The 18,732-nt window shown below is 35.1% G+C and overlaps 2 protein-coding genes and 1 long non-coding RNA gene across 7 annotated transcripts; 2 read left to right on the forward strand and 1 right to left on the reverse strand.

The window, feature by feature from the left end:
* Window positions 1-813: 813 nt before the first annotated feature.
* LOC147409372 (putative pectin methylesterase CGR2) lies at window positions 814-6,473 on the forward strand. Of its 3 annotated transcripts, none has more exons than XM_086428189.1 (7): window positions 814-1,131; window positions 2,149-2,297; window positions 2,405-2,444; window positions 2,712-2,750; window positions 3,946-4,320; window positions 5,188-5,243; window positions 6,010-6,473. In XM_086428189.1, the coding sequence occupies exons 2-7, from the start codon at window positions 2,175-2,177 to the stop codon at window positions 6,160-6,162; spliced, it is 786 nt and encodes a 261-aa protein (XP_086284315.1). In that variant the 5' UTR covers window positions 814-1,131; window positions 2,149-2,174; the 3' UTR covers window positions 6,163-6,473. The 3 variants fall into 3 exon arrangements, with proteins under 3 accessions (XP_086284315.1, XP_086284323.1, XP_086284309.1); XM_086428197.1 differs by having other exon boundaries at window positions 814-989; window positions 2,134-2,297; XM_086428183.1 differs by having other exon boundaries at window positions 817-1,131; window positions 2,134-2,297.
* Window positions 6,474-6,508: 35 nt separating this feature from the next.
* On the reverse strand, window positions 6,509-9,545 carry LOC147409373 (Pentatricopeptide repeat (PPR) superfamily protein). Its single transcript, XM_086428172.1, has one exon. It carries the CDS (start codon window positions 9,341-9,343, stop codon window positions 7,181-7,183), a length of 2,163 nt encoding a protein of 720 aa, XP_086284298.1. The 5' UTR covers window positions 9,344-9,545; the 3' UTR covers window positions 6,509-7,180.
* Window positions 9,546-10,291: 746 nt separating this feature from the next.
* LOC147409374 (uncharacterized) lies at window positions 10,292-16,303 on the forward strand. 3 transcript variants are annotated; one of them, XR_015173548.1, is made up of 4 exons: window positions 10,710-11,192; window positions 11,311-11,488; window positions 15,309-15,449; window positions 15,721-16,303. It is a non-coding gene; the product is annotated as an uncharacterized LOC147409374 (long non-coding RNA). The 3 variants fall into 3 exon arrangements; XR_015173550.1 differs by having other exon boundaries at window positions 10,713-11,192; window positions 11,316-11,488; XR_015173547.1 differs by having other exon boundaries at window positions 10,292-11,488.
* The last annotated feature ends 2,429 nt before the right edge of the window (window positions 16,304-18,732 follow it).

Genomic DNA, 18,732 nt, shown 5'->3' on the forward strand with positions numbered 1-18,732 from the left:
AACCGTTTTTCAATTAGGATAGTCATCCTGCCTCTATTTTATTGAAAAACAATTAATAGTTGACTTCTAATAATAATAATAATAATAATAATAATAAATGAATGAATTTAATTTTTATAAAACCCTTATAATCTACTCGCTCTTGATCGGTTCTTGTTAGGATTAGCCTTGGGCACATAAAACTTAGAGCAATTCCAATGGAGCCCTTAAAAACCAGCCACAAAAGGGTTCCATGTAAGCACCTTTACTTACCCACTAAGAGCATTTACAAGCAACCCCCCTAATATTACATTGTGCATGTTAAACTCCGAAGAATTTTAAAATATTCATTGAATTGGAGAATGGACGTGAAGGATCCATTATGACGTAACTAACTAAAGTTTTAGTCACAATTAACAAATGAGTCATACTAGGGTGACACAGGATTTATTGTAATTCTCACAATTCTAACGTGAAGATGCAAACATAACCGTAGATGATTTTTACTCGTATCGTGAGAAAATACATCTATGGTTATGTGCACATCTCATGTCAGAATTGTGAGAATCGCAGTAAATGCCCTGTGTCATTCGGGCATTTTCCTTAACAAATTTGATAAAGTCAGACAAATCCTTTGACGTAATAAAATCAATTAACACTAACTATTCCATTACAAATGCTGTTAATTCCAATTGGATATATAGGAATTGAAAGTCCTAGGTGCAAGTGTGCAACTCCAATTCTAGCCCAAAAGAGCCAAGATGCTGAGTACTTACGCAGCATCACGTGCAAAGAACGTGTCCCTTCCTAATGGGTTGGGGGTCATCCCACAAGAATGAATTATTATGGGATGTTAACGCCTTATTAACTGAAAGGCTGCGTATATCACGGTGTCACCGTCACCACCGACACGTTGGCTCGTCTATTATCGTGCGCACTGCGCGCGTTAGCCAACCGCTTCGTCTTTCAACACTTCCAATAGCTTTCTATCACCTCAGGTTCCTTTAAAGGTAAATTCATTAACTAGAGATAAAATCTCCAGAATTTATTAGAAGCAACTAGTGAGCTTAGTGTAGGAAAACAGATCTAGATCCAAACTAGCAAGAACTCAAACTCAGTTCTCCAAATGCAGTCCTGAATCACTGAAATCAGGTATTTCTTAACTACTTGTTGTGTTTTGATTCCTGGATTTTCTAGTTCTTTATGATGAATCAATCAATATTTCGATCTGTTTGTTTATCTCCCTTACTAGTTGAGACTCGATGGAAAAAAATTCGGATTTCGGTTTTGTATGAGATTTATGCTTAAATGCTTGATTATTATAGATTGCTGAGTTTCTCTGAAGTGTTTTGATCTGAATTTTTAGTGTTTTTTTCGGTGAACTTCTGTATGTATTTATATTTTTCTTTCTTTTTTAGGTGTTTTTAATGAGATGATTTATTAAATGACTTATGGATCTGCTTCCGATGCTAATATAGTTAGATGAATCTTCTCATTTCTGGTACATCTGCTGAACGTTTCTTGAATTTGAACTCTTTTTTGTGAAGTTGACGTGTAGAGTTACGCCCAGTTTGAAATTTCCAAACTTTGAGATCATATTGCTTAGCAGTCTTAATCCGCTGTAGATCCATGGAATTTGGATTCTTTCGGCTTATTATTAATTTTGATGTGTTTGACATAGTTGGTGATAAATTAAGGAAAAATCGATTCAGATGAAGACTGATAACAAATTCAGTGAGAACGAATATGCATGTTGAGGGTTCTAAAAGAAAGAGAAAAAGACCTAAAAAGGGCATCGGTTGAGGTAGTAGAAGTAAATTTGAAGACACTTAAATTAACATAAAACATTGCTTTAGGATTGAATGGGAGAACATGATTTGTTCAACAGAATCTGGATATTTGGGATACGGCTTTTATAATGATGATGGCAATGTATTCTTGTTTGACGGTTTTCTCTTGTGTTTGGAGTATTGAGGAGATTGAGGTCAAATGCTTTTCTCATGCTGCTAATGTTATTTTTGATCTCAAGTATGATCTTGACCTGTTTGTTCTTATTGAACAAATTTCTCATGTATGAACTTATTTTTTTGTTGGCTGCATTTACATTTTAACACTTTTCCATTTATTTATTTATTTTTCATTCTTTTTTATTAGCATAAACTCTCGTAGGCTCATCACCATTTAGACTGATAAAGATGTCAAGGAGGCCAGTAAATCCTTCTCGACGCTTTGCCGACAGTGGAAGTGTTCCATTTGCAAGTTCATTGCATCAGAAATCACGCTCTTCATCTTATCTATCGATTGGTTTGGTCTTTGTGGTATTTGTTCTTTCTATTGATTAGTTTGGTCTGGAGTTGAAAGATTATATAACATGGCATAGGCTGATAAGTTCAGATCATGATTATGTTGTTTCTGAAATTTTCAGGGTGCACTCCTTCTTATTGGTTATTCCTATAGTGGGTCAGGTTGGTATTTGATTGCTGTCATATCTTCCATTATTGCATAAAGAGGGTTAATAAAGTCAACCTTTATGATTGGAGTACTTTTTAGTTTCTTTATTATCTTCTTCTTGCCATAGGTAACTAAGTGGACATTACTTCCTAGATTTGGTTCTATTGGTCAACATTTCTGTCAGTTTTTGTATATGTAGTGCTTAATTTACAGATCCGAATTTCATATGTTAGATATATTTTTTTCACCATACACCAACTGATCTTTCCAGTTTTCTCCAGGTGGATTTGGCAATGCTAAAGTTGTTAGTAAGGTTGAAGGTAAGAATTTATGCTTTGGGTACTATTTCATGTAGTAGATCAACATTTGAGAATCTTTTTTTTTTGTGTGGTGATAATTCAACTTTAGACCCGGTTTTATCTATCAAAAAAAAACTTTAGGCCTGGTTTAGACTTCGTTTGAATTTTTCGACCAACTTACACCAACAATTACAATCCCATCATTCCCTTGAAAAGTCTCATATTCCTCTCCTTCCAAATACCCTACCCTTCTCTCCATTGGTCTTTACAATGAGGGCATGCTTCTTCCTTGATCGTTTTTGGTGTTAATATGGTACCATGACAATAGTTACATTAAATACTTAAGCTTCTTCTCCTCAACTGTTTACTGTTGAAGTTCACATTCTAAAGGCTATGGTTAGCATCCATTTTTATTTCTCTTGAAAGAATAGCTTAAGGGAATCTTTGGTGTTAAAATCAAGGATATCTCTTGCATGTGAGAGTCAAAGCTCAACTAATGTTCAGCTTACTCCTTATTCTTAAACCCTAAATCATGGTTGAGGTATCCTTGTTGCCCTCATTTTTCCTTTCCTCAGCTCCAAAACTAATGTTCAGCTTAGCCAACCCCAAAATTAATATAAATGCAAGTATTTTATTTTTATAGAAGCACAGACTTTAATATTTTTTTAATGCCTATGCTTGTTAACCATTGCTGCTTTCTTCCTAGTTTTGAGAATAAATGTTTTCCCTCTCCCACTCTAATTTGCAATTGTTCCTGCTCATGAATTGTGCATCTAAGGCCAGACATACTGCAAATTGAGGCCTCTCCCTGTGAAAACATCCCACTTTTTCTCCAGATTTTCCAAAGTTGTTCCACTAATGGAGACTCTTTTGATCCAAAGTAGCAATTTAATAAAATTATCAATATAACTTTCCAGAAAAGAACTTGTTTATGTGAAGTTTATCTGCTTTATACAGCATCAAGGTTTTACATATTAACTGAAGGACAAAACAGGCATTATTGTGGTTATTGAACCATCCAAATTTAGTTTGTTGGTCTGAATTTCCTGGTTTGAACAGACACATAAATTGCTTTTACATGCTATGCTCATGATATATGTTCAACAATGTATTAATTTCTTTTCTATTTCCAGTGCTACAAGTTAGTATGCCAAAGTTTATAAGATTTAAGTGATATTATTGCTATTTAGATCTCAATATATGTCCATATATACAGGTGATCTTTCGTGTTCATTAGAAGTACAGAGAGCATTACCAATTCTAAAGAAGGCATATGGTGATACCATGCACAAAATTTTGCATGTAGGCCCTGACACTTGTTCAGTGGTCTCTAAATTGCTAAAGGAAGAAGACACTGAAGCTTGGGGTGTGGAACCATATGACATAGAGGATGCTGATGGTAACTGCAAGGGTCTCATTCGCAAGGGTATTGTGCGTGTGGCTGATATCAAGTTTCCTCTGCCCTACAAGGTGAAATCGTTTAACCTTGTGATTGTGTCTGATGCATTGGATTACTTGTCTCCGAAGTACCTCAACAAGACACTTCCAGACTTGGCAAGGGTATCAAATGACGGTCTTGTTATTTTTGCCGGTAATTTCCTAAACAAGTTTTAGAATCTTTTGGAACTGGTGAGTAAATGAGATGAACAGCTGATTAGCCTTCTTTGTAATCAGCAACTTCTAGCTTTTAAAGATGAATAAACTCAGTTTAGCGTCCTCTTAGAACCCACTCCTTCCTTCCATTCTTAACATGACGCATTATGTTATAAATTTGTTAATAATTTCTCCCCGTTTCTCTATTTATTATCAATACCACTATCTGAGGAATGGATCCAATGCAATAAGAGGACCTCTAAATAAATTTTCTCAAGTTGGCTATTGCTATTGTAGATGAGGATGCTAAGATGGACAAATGGAAGACTAAGAAGGATAAAATCTGAAATAAATTTATTCGTGGAAATGTGATAGTAGCCTCAATAGGTGATGGACTAAGGGAAAGTCGATTGAGGTGTTTTGTTCATGTGCAACAAAGAACAAAGGCAGCCGCAGTTAGAATGTAACGTGCAAGTGATAAATTTGGGGGTCGAACTCAAAACCACTTGGCAATGAGTGGAGAGGCCCAGGAGCTTATAAGGAGAGAGACAAGGCAATGAGTGTCCGATGTGGGACTAAACTCAACAGCAGGTTGAAGGTTCTAAAAGAGCAAGAAGAAGACCAAAAAAATATGTGAACTGAGGTAGTGAGAGTACATATAGATACACTTGAATTAATAGAACGCATGGATTTAGAGAGAATTGAATAGAACATTATTTGTTCAGCTGAACCCAACCTTTTAGGATAAATTAAGGTTTTGATGCTGATATCACTTTGGTGCTACTTTGCTAATATTTTATTTGTTGTTTTATTTTAAATGAATGATAATAAGGAGAACTTTTTGCTTTTCCATTTCCATATGTAGGATATCCAGGTAAACAGAGAGCTAAAGTTACAGAGCTATCAAAATTTGGAAGACCGGTAAGTGGTTATGTGCTTTTTGTGAAAATTTAGTAAACTTTTCATCGTTGGGTCATTTTATTTGTTAAAAATGGAATCTTTGATATGAAATAGGCCACTTCATCGTTAATATGAAATTTAAATGCGGCAAGCACTAATAAGCCATTCTAGTCATCATCATCACAAAAGCAATAAATACTTCATTATATAGGGCTACATCCATATATGCCAATAGAACATCGGGCTTCTCAATGTTCAGAATTATATTGTCATGGAACTAAATTCCACGAAGTATCCAATGTGCTCTTTTAATTGGAGACACTATTGTTAATTTGTTGTGTCCATTATACCAGATTGAGTAATGATGAGAATCCAAGGGCTTCTGGGGGAGTGTGGCATCATTCACCATTCAATATGGCCATGGTCCCCCAAACAATGGCTTTAATTTCTATTGTACTTAATTCCGGTTTTGTCCATGGTCCTTTCCATTTCGCAAATCTTTAATTTTTGTTGCTGTTATAGTGCCTACCCAAGGCCTACCAAGTTCAGTGCAACAGAAGAATCTGTTCCGTACATATGTTCTCACGGTGTTCCCGAGGTGTTGATACCTCGGACTACCAAGTGTAGAATACAGTTGTGCAGCACAAATTCCCTTGACCAACCGCATGGTGCTCTTCATTTCAATATGTTTTGTTGTATGGATGCACTTGGTGTGGCAGGTGTGAGTTTCCAAGATCATGGACCGGTTTGATTGTTAGTAACATTTTGGAATGTTTTCCTTCCTAAGGCCAAATTGAGGAGCTCGTCGTGGTGGATAAGGTATTTCGTTCAGACTGGCTTAGAGGAGAACGAATCTGCCATCAAGAAGTTTGAACAGGCTGCAAACAAGAGGTCCTACACACCGAGCTGCCAAATTTTTCATCTCAGTTCGTACCATTAAATCACAAGTCACAACCAAATGTCTTCGCTGCTCTCAGGGCTTCTAGTCAGAAGTGAAAATAGTATTTATCTGTCATCAATGATTGGGTGAACTAAATTTGGTGAATGAGATCAGTATGGTCACTTCAATCTTAAATTGTGCTCCAAGCCTTAGAAAGTAAATATTTGTTTTTGAAAGTTTTGTAGGTTGGCATGAATTGATTTCCATCAAGATGTATTTGGCTAAATTATATTTTCTCATTCCACTGTTTTGTAACTGAACAGACACTTTATCTACTCAAATCCAATCGTATATTTTGTTCTTGCTCTTCACATACTAAATAGGAAATAGAGATGACACAGATCTGAGGAAAGAACAAATAAAGAGATAACAAGAGATCAAACGTCTCAAACAAAAGAGCAGTGAAATAAAATGTAGTTGACCAATTCTCCACTAGATTTGCACATAAAACAGAAATCTAAATGAATGAATCCCCGAACAATGCCATGGTCAACAGTCAAAATCCTATCTAGAACAGCTAACCAAAAGTAAAATACCACCTTCGATGAACCTCTGGGGCTTCAGATTGCAGGTTCTCTCTCCATGGTCAAATTGTCAAGTGACCCATTATGGAGTCCTGGGAGCACCTACTTCACAAGCTTACATGCATTCAACCTTCAATGATCCCCACCCAACTGTCCAAGCAAGCAAAATTATTCTGGTATGTATCACCCAAACCAATCCATTCTATTTAATGGGAAGTTGTAGTGTTATTGTTAGAGAAGTCTGTGCTACCATCCTTTCATTTGGTGCTGTGAACTCCTGCTGCAACCACCTTAGATAAAGTGCCTGCTCTACACAATGGGTTACTCATCGCTAGCACCGGCTTGATCTCTGTTCATCGCTTATCATGTGTTCAACTACAAAATCTTTCACCCTTGCCATTTAGGAGCCCTGAAGGGGATGACATGTCGCCTCACTGATTCGCTATGAGCCTATTTAGCATTCATAGGTCAAGTCTAAGATTATTCCTCTATTATCACCAATAATCTCCACAAGAACACTGGCCTTCCTTGAAGCAATGAAACCTATGTGCATCTCTAACAGTAATTTCTCTTCCCATAATGGCAGAAATGAACTTAATTGCATTGTGGCAATCCCCACAGACCCGAAGGTTCTTCACCACAAGTAGAGGCTCCCCGTCTTGAGTGCTAATCAACCCAAATGCAATGGCAAGCTTCTCACTATGGTGCCCTAACATCATCTCCTTTTCCCCTTCAACTGTACCATCATCCTTAACCAGAGCCCACTTCAAATCAGGCACATATCCCGCGAGCTTCATCTTCCTAGACATCTCCTCCAAGAACTTGTATATTTCACGTGTCATTGGGTGTGAACTACCCTTGGCGACAAACACATGGATCCTCTTGTTCACCTCAATCCAACTACAACCTGGTTTTTTCCTCACCCCTCTATCTCTCATCAATTTTCTTACAGTAGCGACCTCTTCCCATTTGCCAGCACCGGCATACATGTTTGCAAGCATGACATATGGGGCTGCATTGGAAGGCTCGAGCTGAAGACACTGATTGGCTGCCTTAGTTCCAAGCTCTACGTTCCCATGTGTCCTGCAAGCGCCAAGCAACGCCGCCCAACCAATCGATCCAGGGTCAAATGGCATTGTTTCAATCAGTCTCTCGGCTTCGTCCAATTTGCCCGCTCGGCCGAGAAGGTCAATCATACATGAGTAATGCTCTGCGAGTGGTTCAATCCCAAATTTTTCGTTCATCAAATTGAAATAATTCCAACCTTCCTTGACCTTTCCAGTGTGGGCACATGCAGAGAGGACAGAGATGAAGGTGATGCTTGTGGGCACATTATTCTCTGATTCAAGCATTTGTTGAAACAAAAGTATTGATTCAATTCCATGCCCGTGTTGTGCATAACCTGCGATCATAGAATTGAATGAAACAGTATTATGTTCTGACATTCTCTCAAATAATCGTCTAGCATCCTTGAGATTCCCGCATTTTGAGTACATTGCAATTAGTGCATTGTTCACCGATATTCGATTTTTAGGGATATCAGATTTAAGTGCCAATGAGTGCAATTGTTTGCCCTGAGACGGAGATGACAGGTTCGAGCATGCACTGATCACACAAACAAAGCTGCAGTCATCAGGCCAATAACCTACACATTGCATCTCTCGGAAACAATCAAGAGCCTCTTCGGAAAAATCCTCATTTTGGGAATAACCTGAAATCATGGTGTTCCAAAGCACCAAATCAGGTTCTCGAATCTCTTCAAACACTTTCTTAGCATCTGAGACACCATTCCCACATTTCGAATACAAGTCGATCAAACCACTCCCCACATGGGAATTTTGATGAAACCCAGTTTTAATTAACTGGGCATGAAACTGAAGCCCACCCAATAGATCTTCCAAACACGTAAACGCAGTCAAAACGCTTGCCAACGTGAACATATCGACATTCAATGCCCTGCGGACCATTTCCTGGAACATAGCTAGTGCTTTAGATCCCTCTCTATGTTGCCCGTAAGCAACGATCATAGAATTCCAAGAAATCTCATCTTTAATCACACCCATTTCATGAAAAACCCGCTTTGCCTCCTCTAGAAATCCATTCTTGCTGTAATAAGTGACCAAGGCATTACCCACAGAGACATAAGAATCAAACCCGGCTGAAACTGCCACCGAGTGAATTTGCTTAATCAAATCAACATCATCACAAGAAGCGGTGATCGCACCAGATAGAGTGAACCCATCCATGTCGAGACCCATCTCTCGCATTTCAGAGAACAACTGGAGAACCAATGCACTCTCGCCGCAATCGGCATAACCAGAGATGAGAGTGTTCCAAGAGACAAGATCAGGTTGGGGAATTCGATCAAACAATTGGTGGGCAATTTGGATTTGTGATTCTTTGGCATATGCAGAGATGATAGCGTTGAAAGAGAAGACATTTGGGTATTGGGTGTAGTCGAAAGCCTTTCGAGCAGAGGCAAGACGACCACATTTGGAGTAGAGGATGATGAAGTGGTTGGAAAAGTAGGTTGAAGGAGGGATGAGCGACTTTATGTAGAGTGTTTGAAGGGATTTGCCCTTTAATAGATTTCTCTCGGCAATGAAAGATTTTAAAAGGTATCGAAACCGTTGGAGGTTCCATGAGATTTGGCTCATCTACTTACTAGGTTCACAAATAGAGGGGCCCTCTTGACTCATGTAAAAGTGCCAACCAATATCAAGTCTTGTTATTCACTTCTTATATCCATCCACTACGTGGAAATGTGATAGATTTGTTCCTGACCATGTCCTCAATCAATTGCTTATATATGTTACCACACCATAGCATGGTTTTAAATCTCATCTGAGATCAAGAAGACTCGTCCAATACGTCTAAGTATCATCCACCAAAGATATGAATAGATAGGTCAAACATATCAGATGGGATTTAAAACCATGGTTCATTTCTCTCATTGTTGAATGAGACGACTCAAACTCATTCAAGACGACTTGGTCTCATTCATGGACGAGATTAGATGTCAAAACGAGTTTTCAAACCATGCATCAGAGACATAAAGGAGTTTAATTTTTGCATTGATAATATCTAGCTATATATATATATTATAAAATAATAATAGAATTGTATTAATGAAAACAAATTGATTTTTTTTGCACCATCAATGACTAAATATTTTTTTTATTAGTGAGAAATATGGCAAAAATTATGAGATGATGGATTGTTTTTTGTTGAGATATCAAGGGTTTTGAGACATAGTGACAAAGTTGGGGTCTGGGAAGGATTCGACAAGGGAAAAATTGGCTAAGTCGGGAAAAAATCAAGAAAAAAAAAAAAAGCAAAAATATTTTTACTCATGGACAATATGGAGGTGTATGGTTCATATATTAGACAAAATATTAACAAAATTATAAATTTCCATGTTATGAAATATATTATTAAACAAAATTTCATATTAAACATAATATAAAAAATGTAATTTTCAAAAATTTGTAAATGAGTCGGGATTAATCGTGGATTGACAGAATTACATATTAATCGTGACTTTTTCAAAAAATGGTAGAAATTTGTTACTATGTTTTGGGAAGAGGTTGAAGATGAGGGTATCTCTGTCATTTCTTCATTTAGTCTCTGATAGAAGGCTACTATCAAGGGGTATGTTACCATTTTGAAAATGCAAATGATGTACCTCAAAATTAACTTAAAATTGGAGGGGTTGTATCTAAATTTCAAAACAATTCCATCATAATTCCCTCAAAATCTTCTAATCATCACTGGTTTTGTAGTTATAGTTTTGCGCAGTGGTGGATGCTAAAGTGAGCCGTTTGCGAGCATCGCTGGTAGCCAGGGGCGGATTTACAGTGGGGGCAGTGGGGGCAATTGCCCCCACAAGAATTTCTAAAATCTATAGGGAGGCATTAATAATTTTAAATTTTTTTTTAACATTCTACTGCTTTGCCCCCATAGAAGTTTTGAATTTTTTTTATTTGTAATTTGCCCCCACATTTTTTTTAACATTCTACTACTTTGCCTCATAGAAAATCAGAAAATTTTTCTATTTGTAATTTGCCCCCACGAAAACAAAATCCTGACTCCGCCCCTGCTGGTAGCCATTAGAGACCAGAACGCGAAGAAGAACACCAACCTCTCGTTTTCTGCAAAACTTCATCTCTTTTACTCTCTCTCTTCTCTGCTTCGTGTCTCTTTTACTCATTTTCTCACCTTCTAAAGGTTCCACGAAAATCTCTCATTCCTTCGAAGATCATCGAAACCTAAAGAAAAAACTAGCTTGTATGACTACACCGATGGGACATGGATCTACGATCCAACGGTCCGATCTACTCTATATGACAACACCTGCAAGGAGATCTTCAAAGGCTGGAATTGCATTTCCAGCAACAAATCCAACGCTCGAGATATCATCAATTGGCATTGGAAGCCGAACGGCTGTGATCTTCCACCGTTCGATCCTATTCAATTTTCTCCAGCGGTTCAGAAGCACCACCATTGGTAAATTTCTTGCTTCTGTTTGATCGTAGTGAAATTGTTGGTGTAGAATTAAATAATTTGTTTTTTGAGATTTTATTCAAATTAGGTTAAAAAATGTGATCATGAATCTTTGAAACAGTGCAGGATTTGTTGGCGATTAGTTAAATAGGAATATGTTTGTTCTCTTGTGTGCAATCTGAAACAAGTGTCGAATGAAGTAAGAAAATGGCGCCCTGCGGGGGCGGACCGTCGGTTTACCCTTCTGTATTATAACCTTACTGTTGCCTACCATCGGACTCATCTTTTGGCACATTATGGTAGGTAGGTTCTGTTTGTTGTGCTGTATTGCTTAGCGAGTTAGTGTTGTTGTTGATTACTTATCCATTCTCTCTTTAATTTTTTATTTTTTTTCCTGACTTTTCAATAAAAATTTCATCTTGTTTGTTGTACTGCTACTCTGCTAGCAACTAGGTAATGTTAAAGAAATAAAAAAAAATATTTTATATTTTTTTAGTGTTGATTCAAATAAAATTATTATTTTTTATTTGGTAAATTTAAATTATTTTTTAGTTTGGGGTGGTTTTAAAATGATATAGTTAATATCATTGGTTGAGAGTAATTTATTAGGTTATTCCACACTTCTGTGATAACTATCTAATAGTTATAACTTTCTTTCCAACAGTTACTTTCAAGAGACGTCATTTGGGTAGTCGTTTGATTTTGACTCTAAAGATGCAATGGTTTAGTACATTGGTTGACACCCATTAATGCTATTGTCACCCCAATGTTTATAACTCTTGATTAATGCTATTGACGTCCCAAGGTTTATACCTCTTGGAAAATGTTGGAACTTCTTCAATATTTATAAATATGAGTAGATCTGAATTTTTTTTTTTAAATTAATAAAAAATTAATCTCTCTCTCTCTCTCTCTCTCTTCTTAATGAAATTCTTTTTCATGTTTTTCTATAGAAAGAAGCATTCGCGTATCCAAAACTCTGTGTGACAAATTTTCTCAAGATTAGTGTAAACTTTGAGAAAATATATAGTTTTGGCACAACTGGGCTCTGTTGTATTCTGAAGGCAAATTCGCTAGCAACACATTTACATCTTTGATTTCAATCGGAGTGGGAGCGTCTCATGTCTATAAGACAACGTAGATTACTACGTGCCTCAAAGCAATCCTTTTGTTATTCTTTTTTCCCTTTTTTTTTCTATTTATTTTAACAATTTATAGATAACAGAGTATTACTCTAATGGTACAAATCATCAATTTTATGAATCAAGACCTTGTGAAACTTAATTGTTTTGATGAGTCAAATTTCAAACGATGGCAACAAAAGGTATTCTTTATGCTCTTTCAAATTAAGGTTGTGTATGTCCTCACAGCACCATGTCCAACTATCTCGACGAATGCAACCTTTGAACAAATGGACACTCAACGAAAATGGCAAGATGATGATCTGGATTATTGAATCCGTGTATTCAATGCCATGGCTGATAGATTTTTCAACTCATTTATAAAGTGCACCACTGCCAAAGAATTATGGAACTCCCTAGAGAAAAAAATATATAACCGAGGATATGGGTATGATTTGTTAAATACTTTGATTTTAAAATGACAGAAAATAAGTCAATCCTTGAACAAGTTCAGGAATTGCAATTTATTGTTACTAAGATGAAGGAAGAAAATATTAAATTTCTCGAAAGTTTCCAAGCGGGTGCAATTATTTTCAAATTACCACCAAGTTGAAAAGATTATAGAAAAACTCTGTCTCACAACAAGAATTTGCAAACTCTGAATGAGATTTTCATAGGTTTGAAAATAGAAGAAGAAAATAAGATCAGAGATAGAAATGGTGATTGCCCTGAATTTCTAAAGGCTCATGTAGTTGAATCTGTAATTCAAGATAAGAGGAAGGGATACATGTCTTTTACTAACAGAAAATCATTTAACAAATTTATCAATAAGAATGATCATAGTCAATTTAAAAAGAATGAAGGCGACTGTTATGTGTGTGGGACATTTTGTAAGAAATTGTAGAAAATGTAAAGGATAGAAATTGAAAATCGAATCTAACATGGTAGGAGATGTAATGGTTGTTGTGTCTGAAGTAAATATGGTTGAAACAAAAGGACATTGGTGGATCGACTTAGGTGCAACACAACATATGTCATTTGATAGGTCTGCTTTCAAATCTTACAAAGCTCAAGATGAAGAACAACTTTACATGGGAAATTCTTCTACCATTAAGATTGCGAGATCCGGTACTATGGAACTCAAATTAACTTCTAGGAAAATTCTCTTATTAAAAGATGTTCTTCATGATCCAGAAATTAAGAAAAATTTAATTTTTGCTTGTATGTTAGACAAAAATGAGTTCAAGTTAATCATTCATTCTGGAAAATTCCCAATGAACCAAACTATTGCATCTTTAGAGTCTTGAAATCAAATGGCATCCCAAATGACGTCTCTTGAAAATAATTGTTGGAAAGAAAGTTATAACTATTAGATAGTTATCTCATAAGTATAGAGTAACTTAATAAGTTACTCCTAACCAATGATATAAACTATATCATTTTAAAACCACGCCAAACTAAAAAATAATTTAAAATTTACCAAATAAAAAAGAATAATTTATTTGAATCAACACTAAAAATATATAATATATTTATTTATTTTTTGACAGGTATTTGGGTCTTTGATGAAATTATAATTGAGGAAATAATCTCCCAACAAAAATATATTTGACCAACATATTTCTAGTGGCGATTCATGTTGGAAAAAAAAAAATCCAGATTTCTTACTAGGAATTTGTTTCCTTAGCCATAGTGATCAGTGCTTCTCAATGACCTCATGATTGATGGGGATTTGATGTAGGACAAGTTGCAAAAGATTTCGTGGAGCACTTGGATTGCCAAAAGTCCAAGCAACAGAAAGTGTTAACACATTAATAGAAATCATGGACCCTGAGGTCGGAATCATGCGACAGGACCCATTCTTGAATGGAATTGATCTTCAAGATCCATAGTTTCGCTATGGACTTTTCACTTTTAGATCCTATTCTTTCATTTACCCTATTTTTTAGGTAATTTTGCTATTTTAGGAAAGTTTTGTTAATAACTTTAGTTATAGATGTTAGAATCATGCGCTATCAATTCTGTTTTACTTCTAGGGCTTAGTATGATTTATTTTCATTCTTAGGTCGAATTTACTATTTTTTGGTACTTTATCCTATTTCCATGTTTTTCTACAAATAAAACTTTTTTCCCCCCTTAGAAGTAGTATTGTAACGTCTAATACAAAGACATCTTTGATTCAATAAAATTTCTTCAAGAGTTCTCTATTTTGTGGTGGATTCCACTATTCCTATTCTTTTCATTGAATATTGATGTTGATTATATCCTTTCTACAATTCACGCTGCATTAGGATTAGTTAAACCATTGTATAATTGGTTTGATTCAGCAATTTTGATGTTGCATCCATGGTTCAAAATCTCATAATGTATTGTTCAAGCATCTCAGTTCTTCAACATGCCGAGAGAGACCTAGATTTGTCAGAGTTGTGCCGGAGTTCAAAGTCAATTATTCTTCTTGTCTCCTCTCCTTTTTTTTAGGATATACAAGAGATACAAGTGTTTCAAGCTGATGACATGCCCTTGGCTTTAGTCTTCTCTCGAAGATTAGATGATATTGAAAAGCCCTCTCCATGTTTTGGTAAATATGTGAGATACCATTGTGTTTTCAAACTGATGACATGCCCCTTGACCTTGGTCTCCTTTAAAAGACATTTTAAAAGTCTCAAAATGATTTGATAGTGTCTCAACAATGTTTCAGTTTTTGAGAAAACCGAACATATGCAACAAAATGAGATTTTAAACCATGGTTGAATCAACTTTCTTTTGGTGGATCTGGGTGGAAGTCCCGAATCATGACGCACCTGAGGATTTTTGTAAAATATTGTTACGATGCATATTGGGCCTGATTTGATTTTGATAGTTTGTTTCATTTGTTATTCTTAAGTTGGTCACTGGGTTTTCATTGGGTTCACATTATTGAACAAAAGTAGTTGGGTTAAAACGACTTTCATATGTTGATTTCATTTGATGGATACTGCTTCATGCCTAATCTATATAGGTGGTCAGCCAATGCTAATGGGGGTGTGCTAGAATCACTTGGATACAAACAAGGTTTTAGAGTCAATGTTGATATTCCAGAAGGCACATGAGCAGAGGCTTCAAGGTTTCATGATGTTCTTATCTTAAATACAGGACACTGGTAATCATTTCTTGAACTCACATTTTTGCGACCAAAATATTTTTAGAGATGCATCCTTCCTTGACGAGAGCTGAAAATGCGTACTCGTTTAGTGTTTAGTAATTGGACATGTACTATTTGTGTCATATGATTGAATCATTGGCTATAGTTTCGTACGTCAAATTTTATTTGTTTATTGTAAAGTTTAGAACAGTCCTTTAATCATAAGTAAATTTCGTTGACTCCTCATTTGGTTTCCATTTCTTATAACATATTCACACTTATATTTCAGGTACTTCATTTGTTCTTTTTATAAGAAAAAGTTATCCTACTAAATTGGAAATGTGTTCTCTCCATACATAGCAGAGAAATCTTGAGGTGGCAAGCTCAAGTCGATCCACTTATTTTGCCACTCCACCTTTCTCATTGGTATTAAGAAGAAATTGTGATGAATTCAGTAAGAAGCATTACCCATGGCTCTGACATTTTGGTGAGATGAAGCAAACAAGAGTGAGATTGCTTAAGAGTCAACAATTTGGAGTTTGCTTGAAGGTCCAAAGCGGTTGAGGATTCTCTGGTATCTGCTTACCTTATACAACTTGTGGGGGCGATTTGAAGGATAGACAGACGAATATTAGAGGGAAAGGAGTAATCTGTCCAAGAGCTTATCATCTACATTTTTATATTGTACCAAGAGCAACTCCAACCGAGCTTCAAATCTCTAAATTTAGATGTGAAGTCCTTGAACCAAACTCCAGTCAAGTTTCATTTTGAAGATTTGGGCTCTATATCACTGTTCACATTTTTTTTTTTTTTTTCTTTTTCTGAACACTTATTATTCCCTCATTTTTTATAAATGCCAAATTTGACCTTTATTTATTTATTTATTTTATGAAACGTATTTTAAATATTATTTTTGTCCCCACCTTATTATATTCCCCTTTTATTTATGTGAGTGATTGTATGGTGCTTTAGAGACTTAATAGTGATTTTAAAGCTTGAGTTGGTTGGAGTTCAAAGGTGGTTTCAAAATGAAGGAGATGCCAATTTGAAAGCCTTGGTTGGAGTTGCTCTAAGGGTGTTGTCTTGTTTAGAGTAACTTCAACCCGGGACTACAAATTGGCATATTCTTATTTTTAAGCCTCCCAACCACTTTGAACTCCAACCAGCATAGGCTTCAAAAAATCAATATTCAGTCTCTGGTTTATCCAAGTCTCTCTCTCTTATTCACTTAAGTGATATGAGAAATTCTATATAAGAACTAGACTACTTTCTTATTCCTATCCGATGTGGGACTAAAGAGTTTTACTTATAAACTCAATAGTTCTACAAACCACATACAACAAATCATGACTAATAGGAGTTGTTTGGAGTCGATTTGTCATTCACTCAAAATGGATTTTTGACAACTAAATACATGAAACTATTCTCTTCAATGAGAAGAATAAGTTTCCAAGTGGTCCCGCCTCAAATAAATAATGGACCTACTTAAATCGTAGTTCAAAAAGATTCACTCAATCACAAAAATCTGGAAAAACTGCAGATTTTTTCCAACACTTACTTAGGGTACTTGGGCTCACTTGTGGCATCCAAAAACATGATCTGTTGTTTTAGTGTTGTAAAGGACAAAATTCTGTGAACTTTGGATTTTTTTTTTTCAAAAAATATTATTGTTCGCCATTGAATTTTAAGTTTGGGAGTCCGGTGGAAGTTTGGTAACTGTCCATATTTAAAACCTTTGATCAAGCTTAAAATAAATTGTTTTTTGAATGTTTTATTTTTAATTAGAAAAGTGTTATGTTATTTAAAACATTTTCATGAAAAAATAAGTCAAAATTGACATTTTTTTAAAAAAATGAGGGGATATAATAGGTTTTAAAAAAAAGATAAACAGTGTTAAAAACATGACCTTCAAAAAAAAAAAATATTTTTAATTAGAAAACTGTTCTGCTATTTAAAACATTTCCATGAAAAAAATAGGTCAAAATTGACATTTAAAAAAGAAAAATGGGGATATAACATGTATTTTAATAAGTTAAACAAAGATAGAAACATGACCTTCAAAATTCTGTCTAAACTCTATACATGAAGACGTGAAATAGAGTTAAAATCTTCAAAATGAAGTCTGGTTGAAATGTGGTTTGGAGGACTTATTTTTGAAAATATATTAATTTGAAGCCAGATTGGAGTTGCTCTTAAAAGATTTATTCATATGAAGACTCAATTCATATGAAACTCTACTTTGGAATTGGGATCTCTATCCCGAAAATGAGTTCTACTTTGAAGTGGGCAGCTCGGTTTAAAATTTGAAGGAACCCTCCTCGTTACACAACACGTGACGTTTTGAATTTATTTTACACCCATTTTCCCAAAAATTTTAAATACTTCCTTGAAAATGCCACATGTAATCCATTGGAGAGGGTTTCTTCAAATCCCTCCCGCGGGAAATAGAAGTGAGTAATTCTATTTTATTTTCTACTTTACCCCCAATCTCTCATGTCTTGCTCTATTTAATCATTTGGTAGGAAAATAATATTTTATTGTTTAATGTCGAATTAATAGTAATTTTTCAAGAAATGATCAAGAGTAATTTAGATAGACTGTCCAACGTTTTCTGAAATCGTTGCACTATCTAACGTTTTACCTTTCTATCTTTAAAACCCTTCATATAAAAGGTTGGAATGTCCAATGATTTTAGAAAAATACTGGACTCAGATGGTCAAATGATTGAAGTAGGATCATTTTGCAACTGTCCAATATTTTAAATCGATTTTGGTAATTTTTAAAAGATTACTATATTTTTAGATAATTAAAAAAAATCAACATTGTTTTGATAATTTTCTATACTTCGGCCATAAACAATGTATTTACGAGTTTTACCGTTAAATTGCCAAATAAATGTGGTGAGAACAAGCCATCATCATGGCCGACACATTATCCCAAAATAATTATTTTGTTTGAAAAAAAAATGTTTATCCAAAGCCACATTTTCTGTCATTAAAATAATGAGATCAAGCCTATGAGTTTATTATAATAAGGTTCACGTTTTATTTTTATTGGTTGTTGGTTAATATAACATTCGTCATTGTTTACCTAGTTGAATAGAGACGAAATTCACTGATTTTTCCAAAAAATCATAATTAATTCACAATTCTTTCAATTGATGATTTAATTATAATTTATTCAAAAGTTTTGAAAAATACATTTTTGCATTATATTTATAATATAAAGTTTTATGATTGAAATGCGGTTATATTAACTGAAGGACCACACTTAGCCTGGACCGAGTGAATAAAAAAATGAC

The sequence above is a fragment of the Akebia trifoliata genome, chromosome 2 (assembly GCF_017979445.1).
Source record: "Akebia trifoliata isolate Shusen 1 chromosome 2, ASM1797944v1, whole genome shotgun sequence".
NCBI lineage: Eukaryota > Viridiplantae > Streptophyta > Magnoliopsida > Ranunculales > Lardizabalaceae > Akebia > Akebia trifoliata.

Excerpts from the sequence above, each read along its gene's own strand:
- LOC147409372 (XM_086428189.1), top strand. The coding sequence starts at position 2,175 with ATGTCAAGGAGGCCAGTAAATCCTTCTCGACGCTTTGCCGACAGTGGA. Across the intron at positions 4,321-5,187 it reads CGGTCTTGTTATTTTTGCCG|GATATCCAGGTAAACAGAGA; the intron begins GTAATTTCCTAA and ends TTCCATATGTAG. Across the intron at positions 5,244-6,009 it reads TATCAAAATTTGGAAGACCG|GCCAAATTGAGGAGCTCGTC; the intron begins GTAAGTGGTTAT and ends TTCCTTCCTAAG.
- LOC147409373 (XM_086428172.1), bottom strand. The coding sequence starts at position 9,343 with ATGAGCCAAATCTCATGGAACCTCCAACGGTTTCGATACCTTTTAAAA.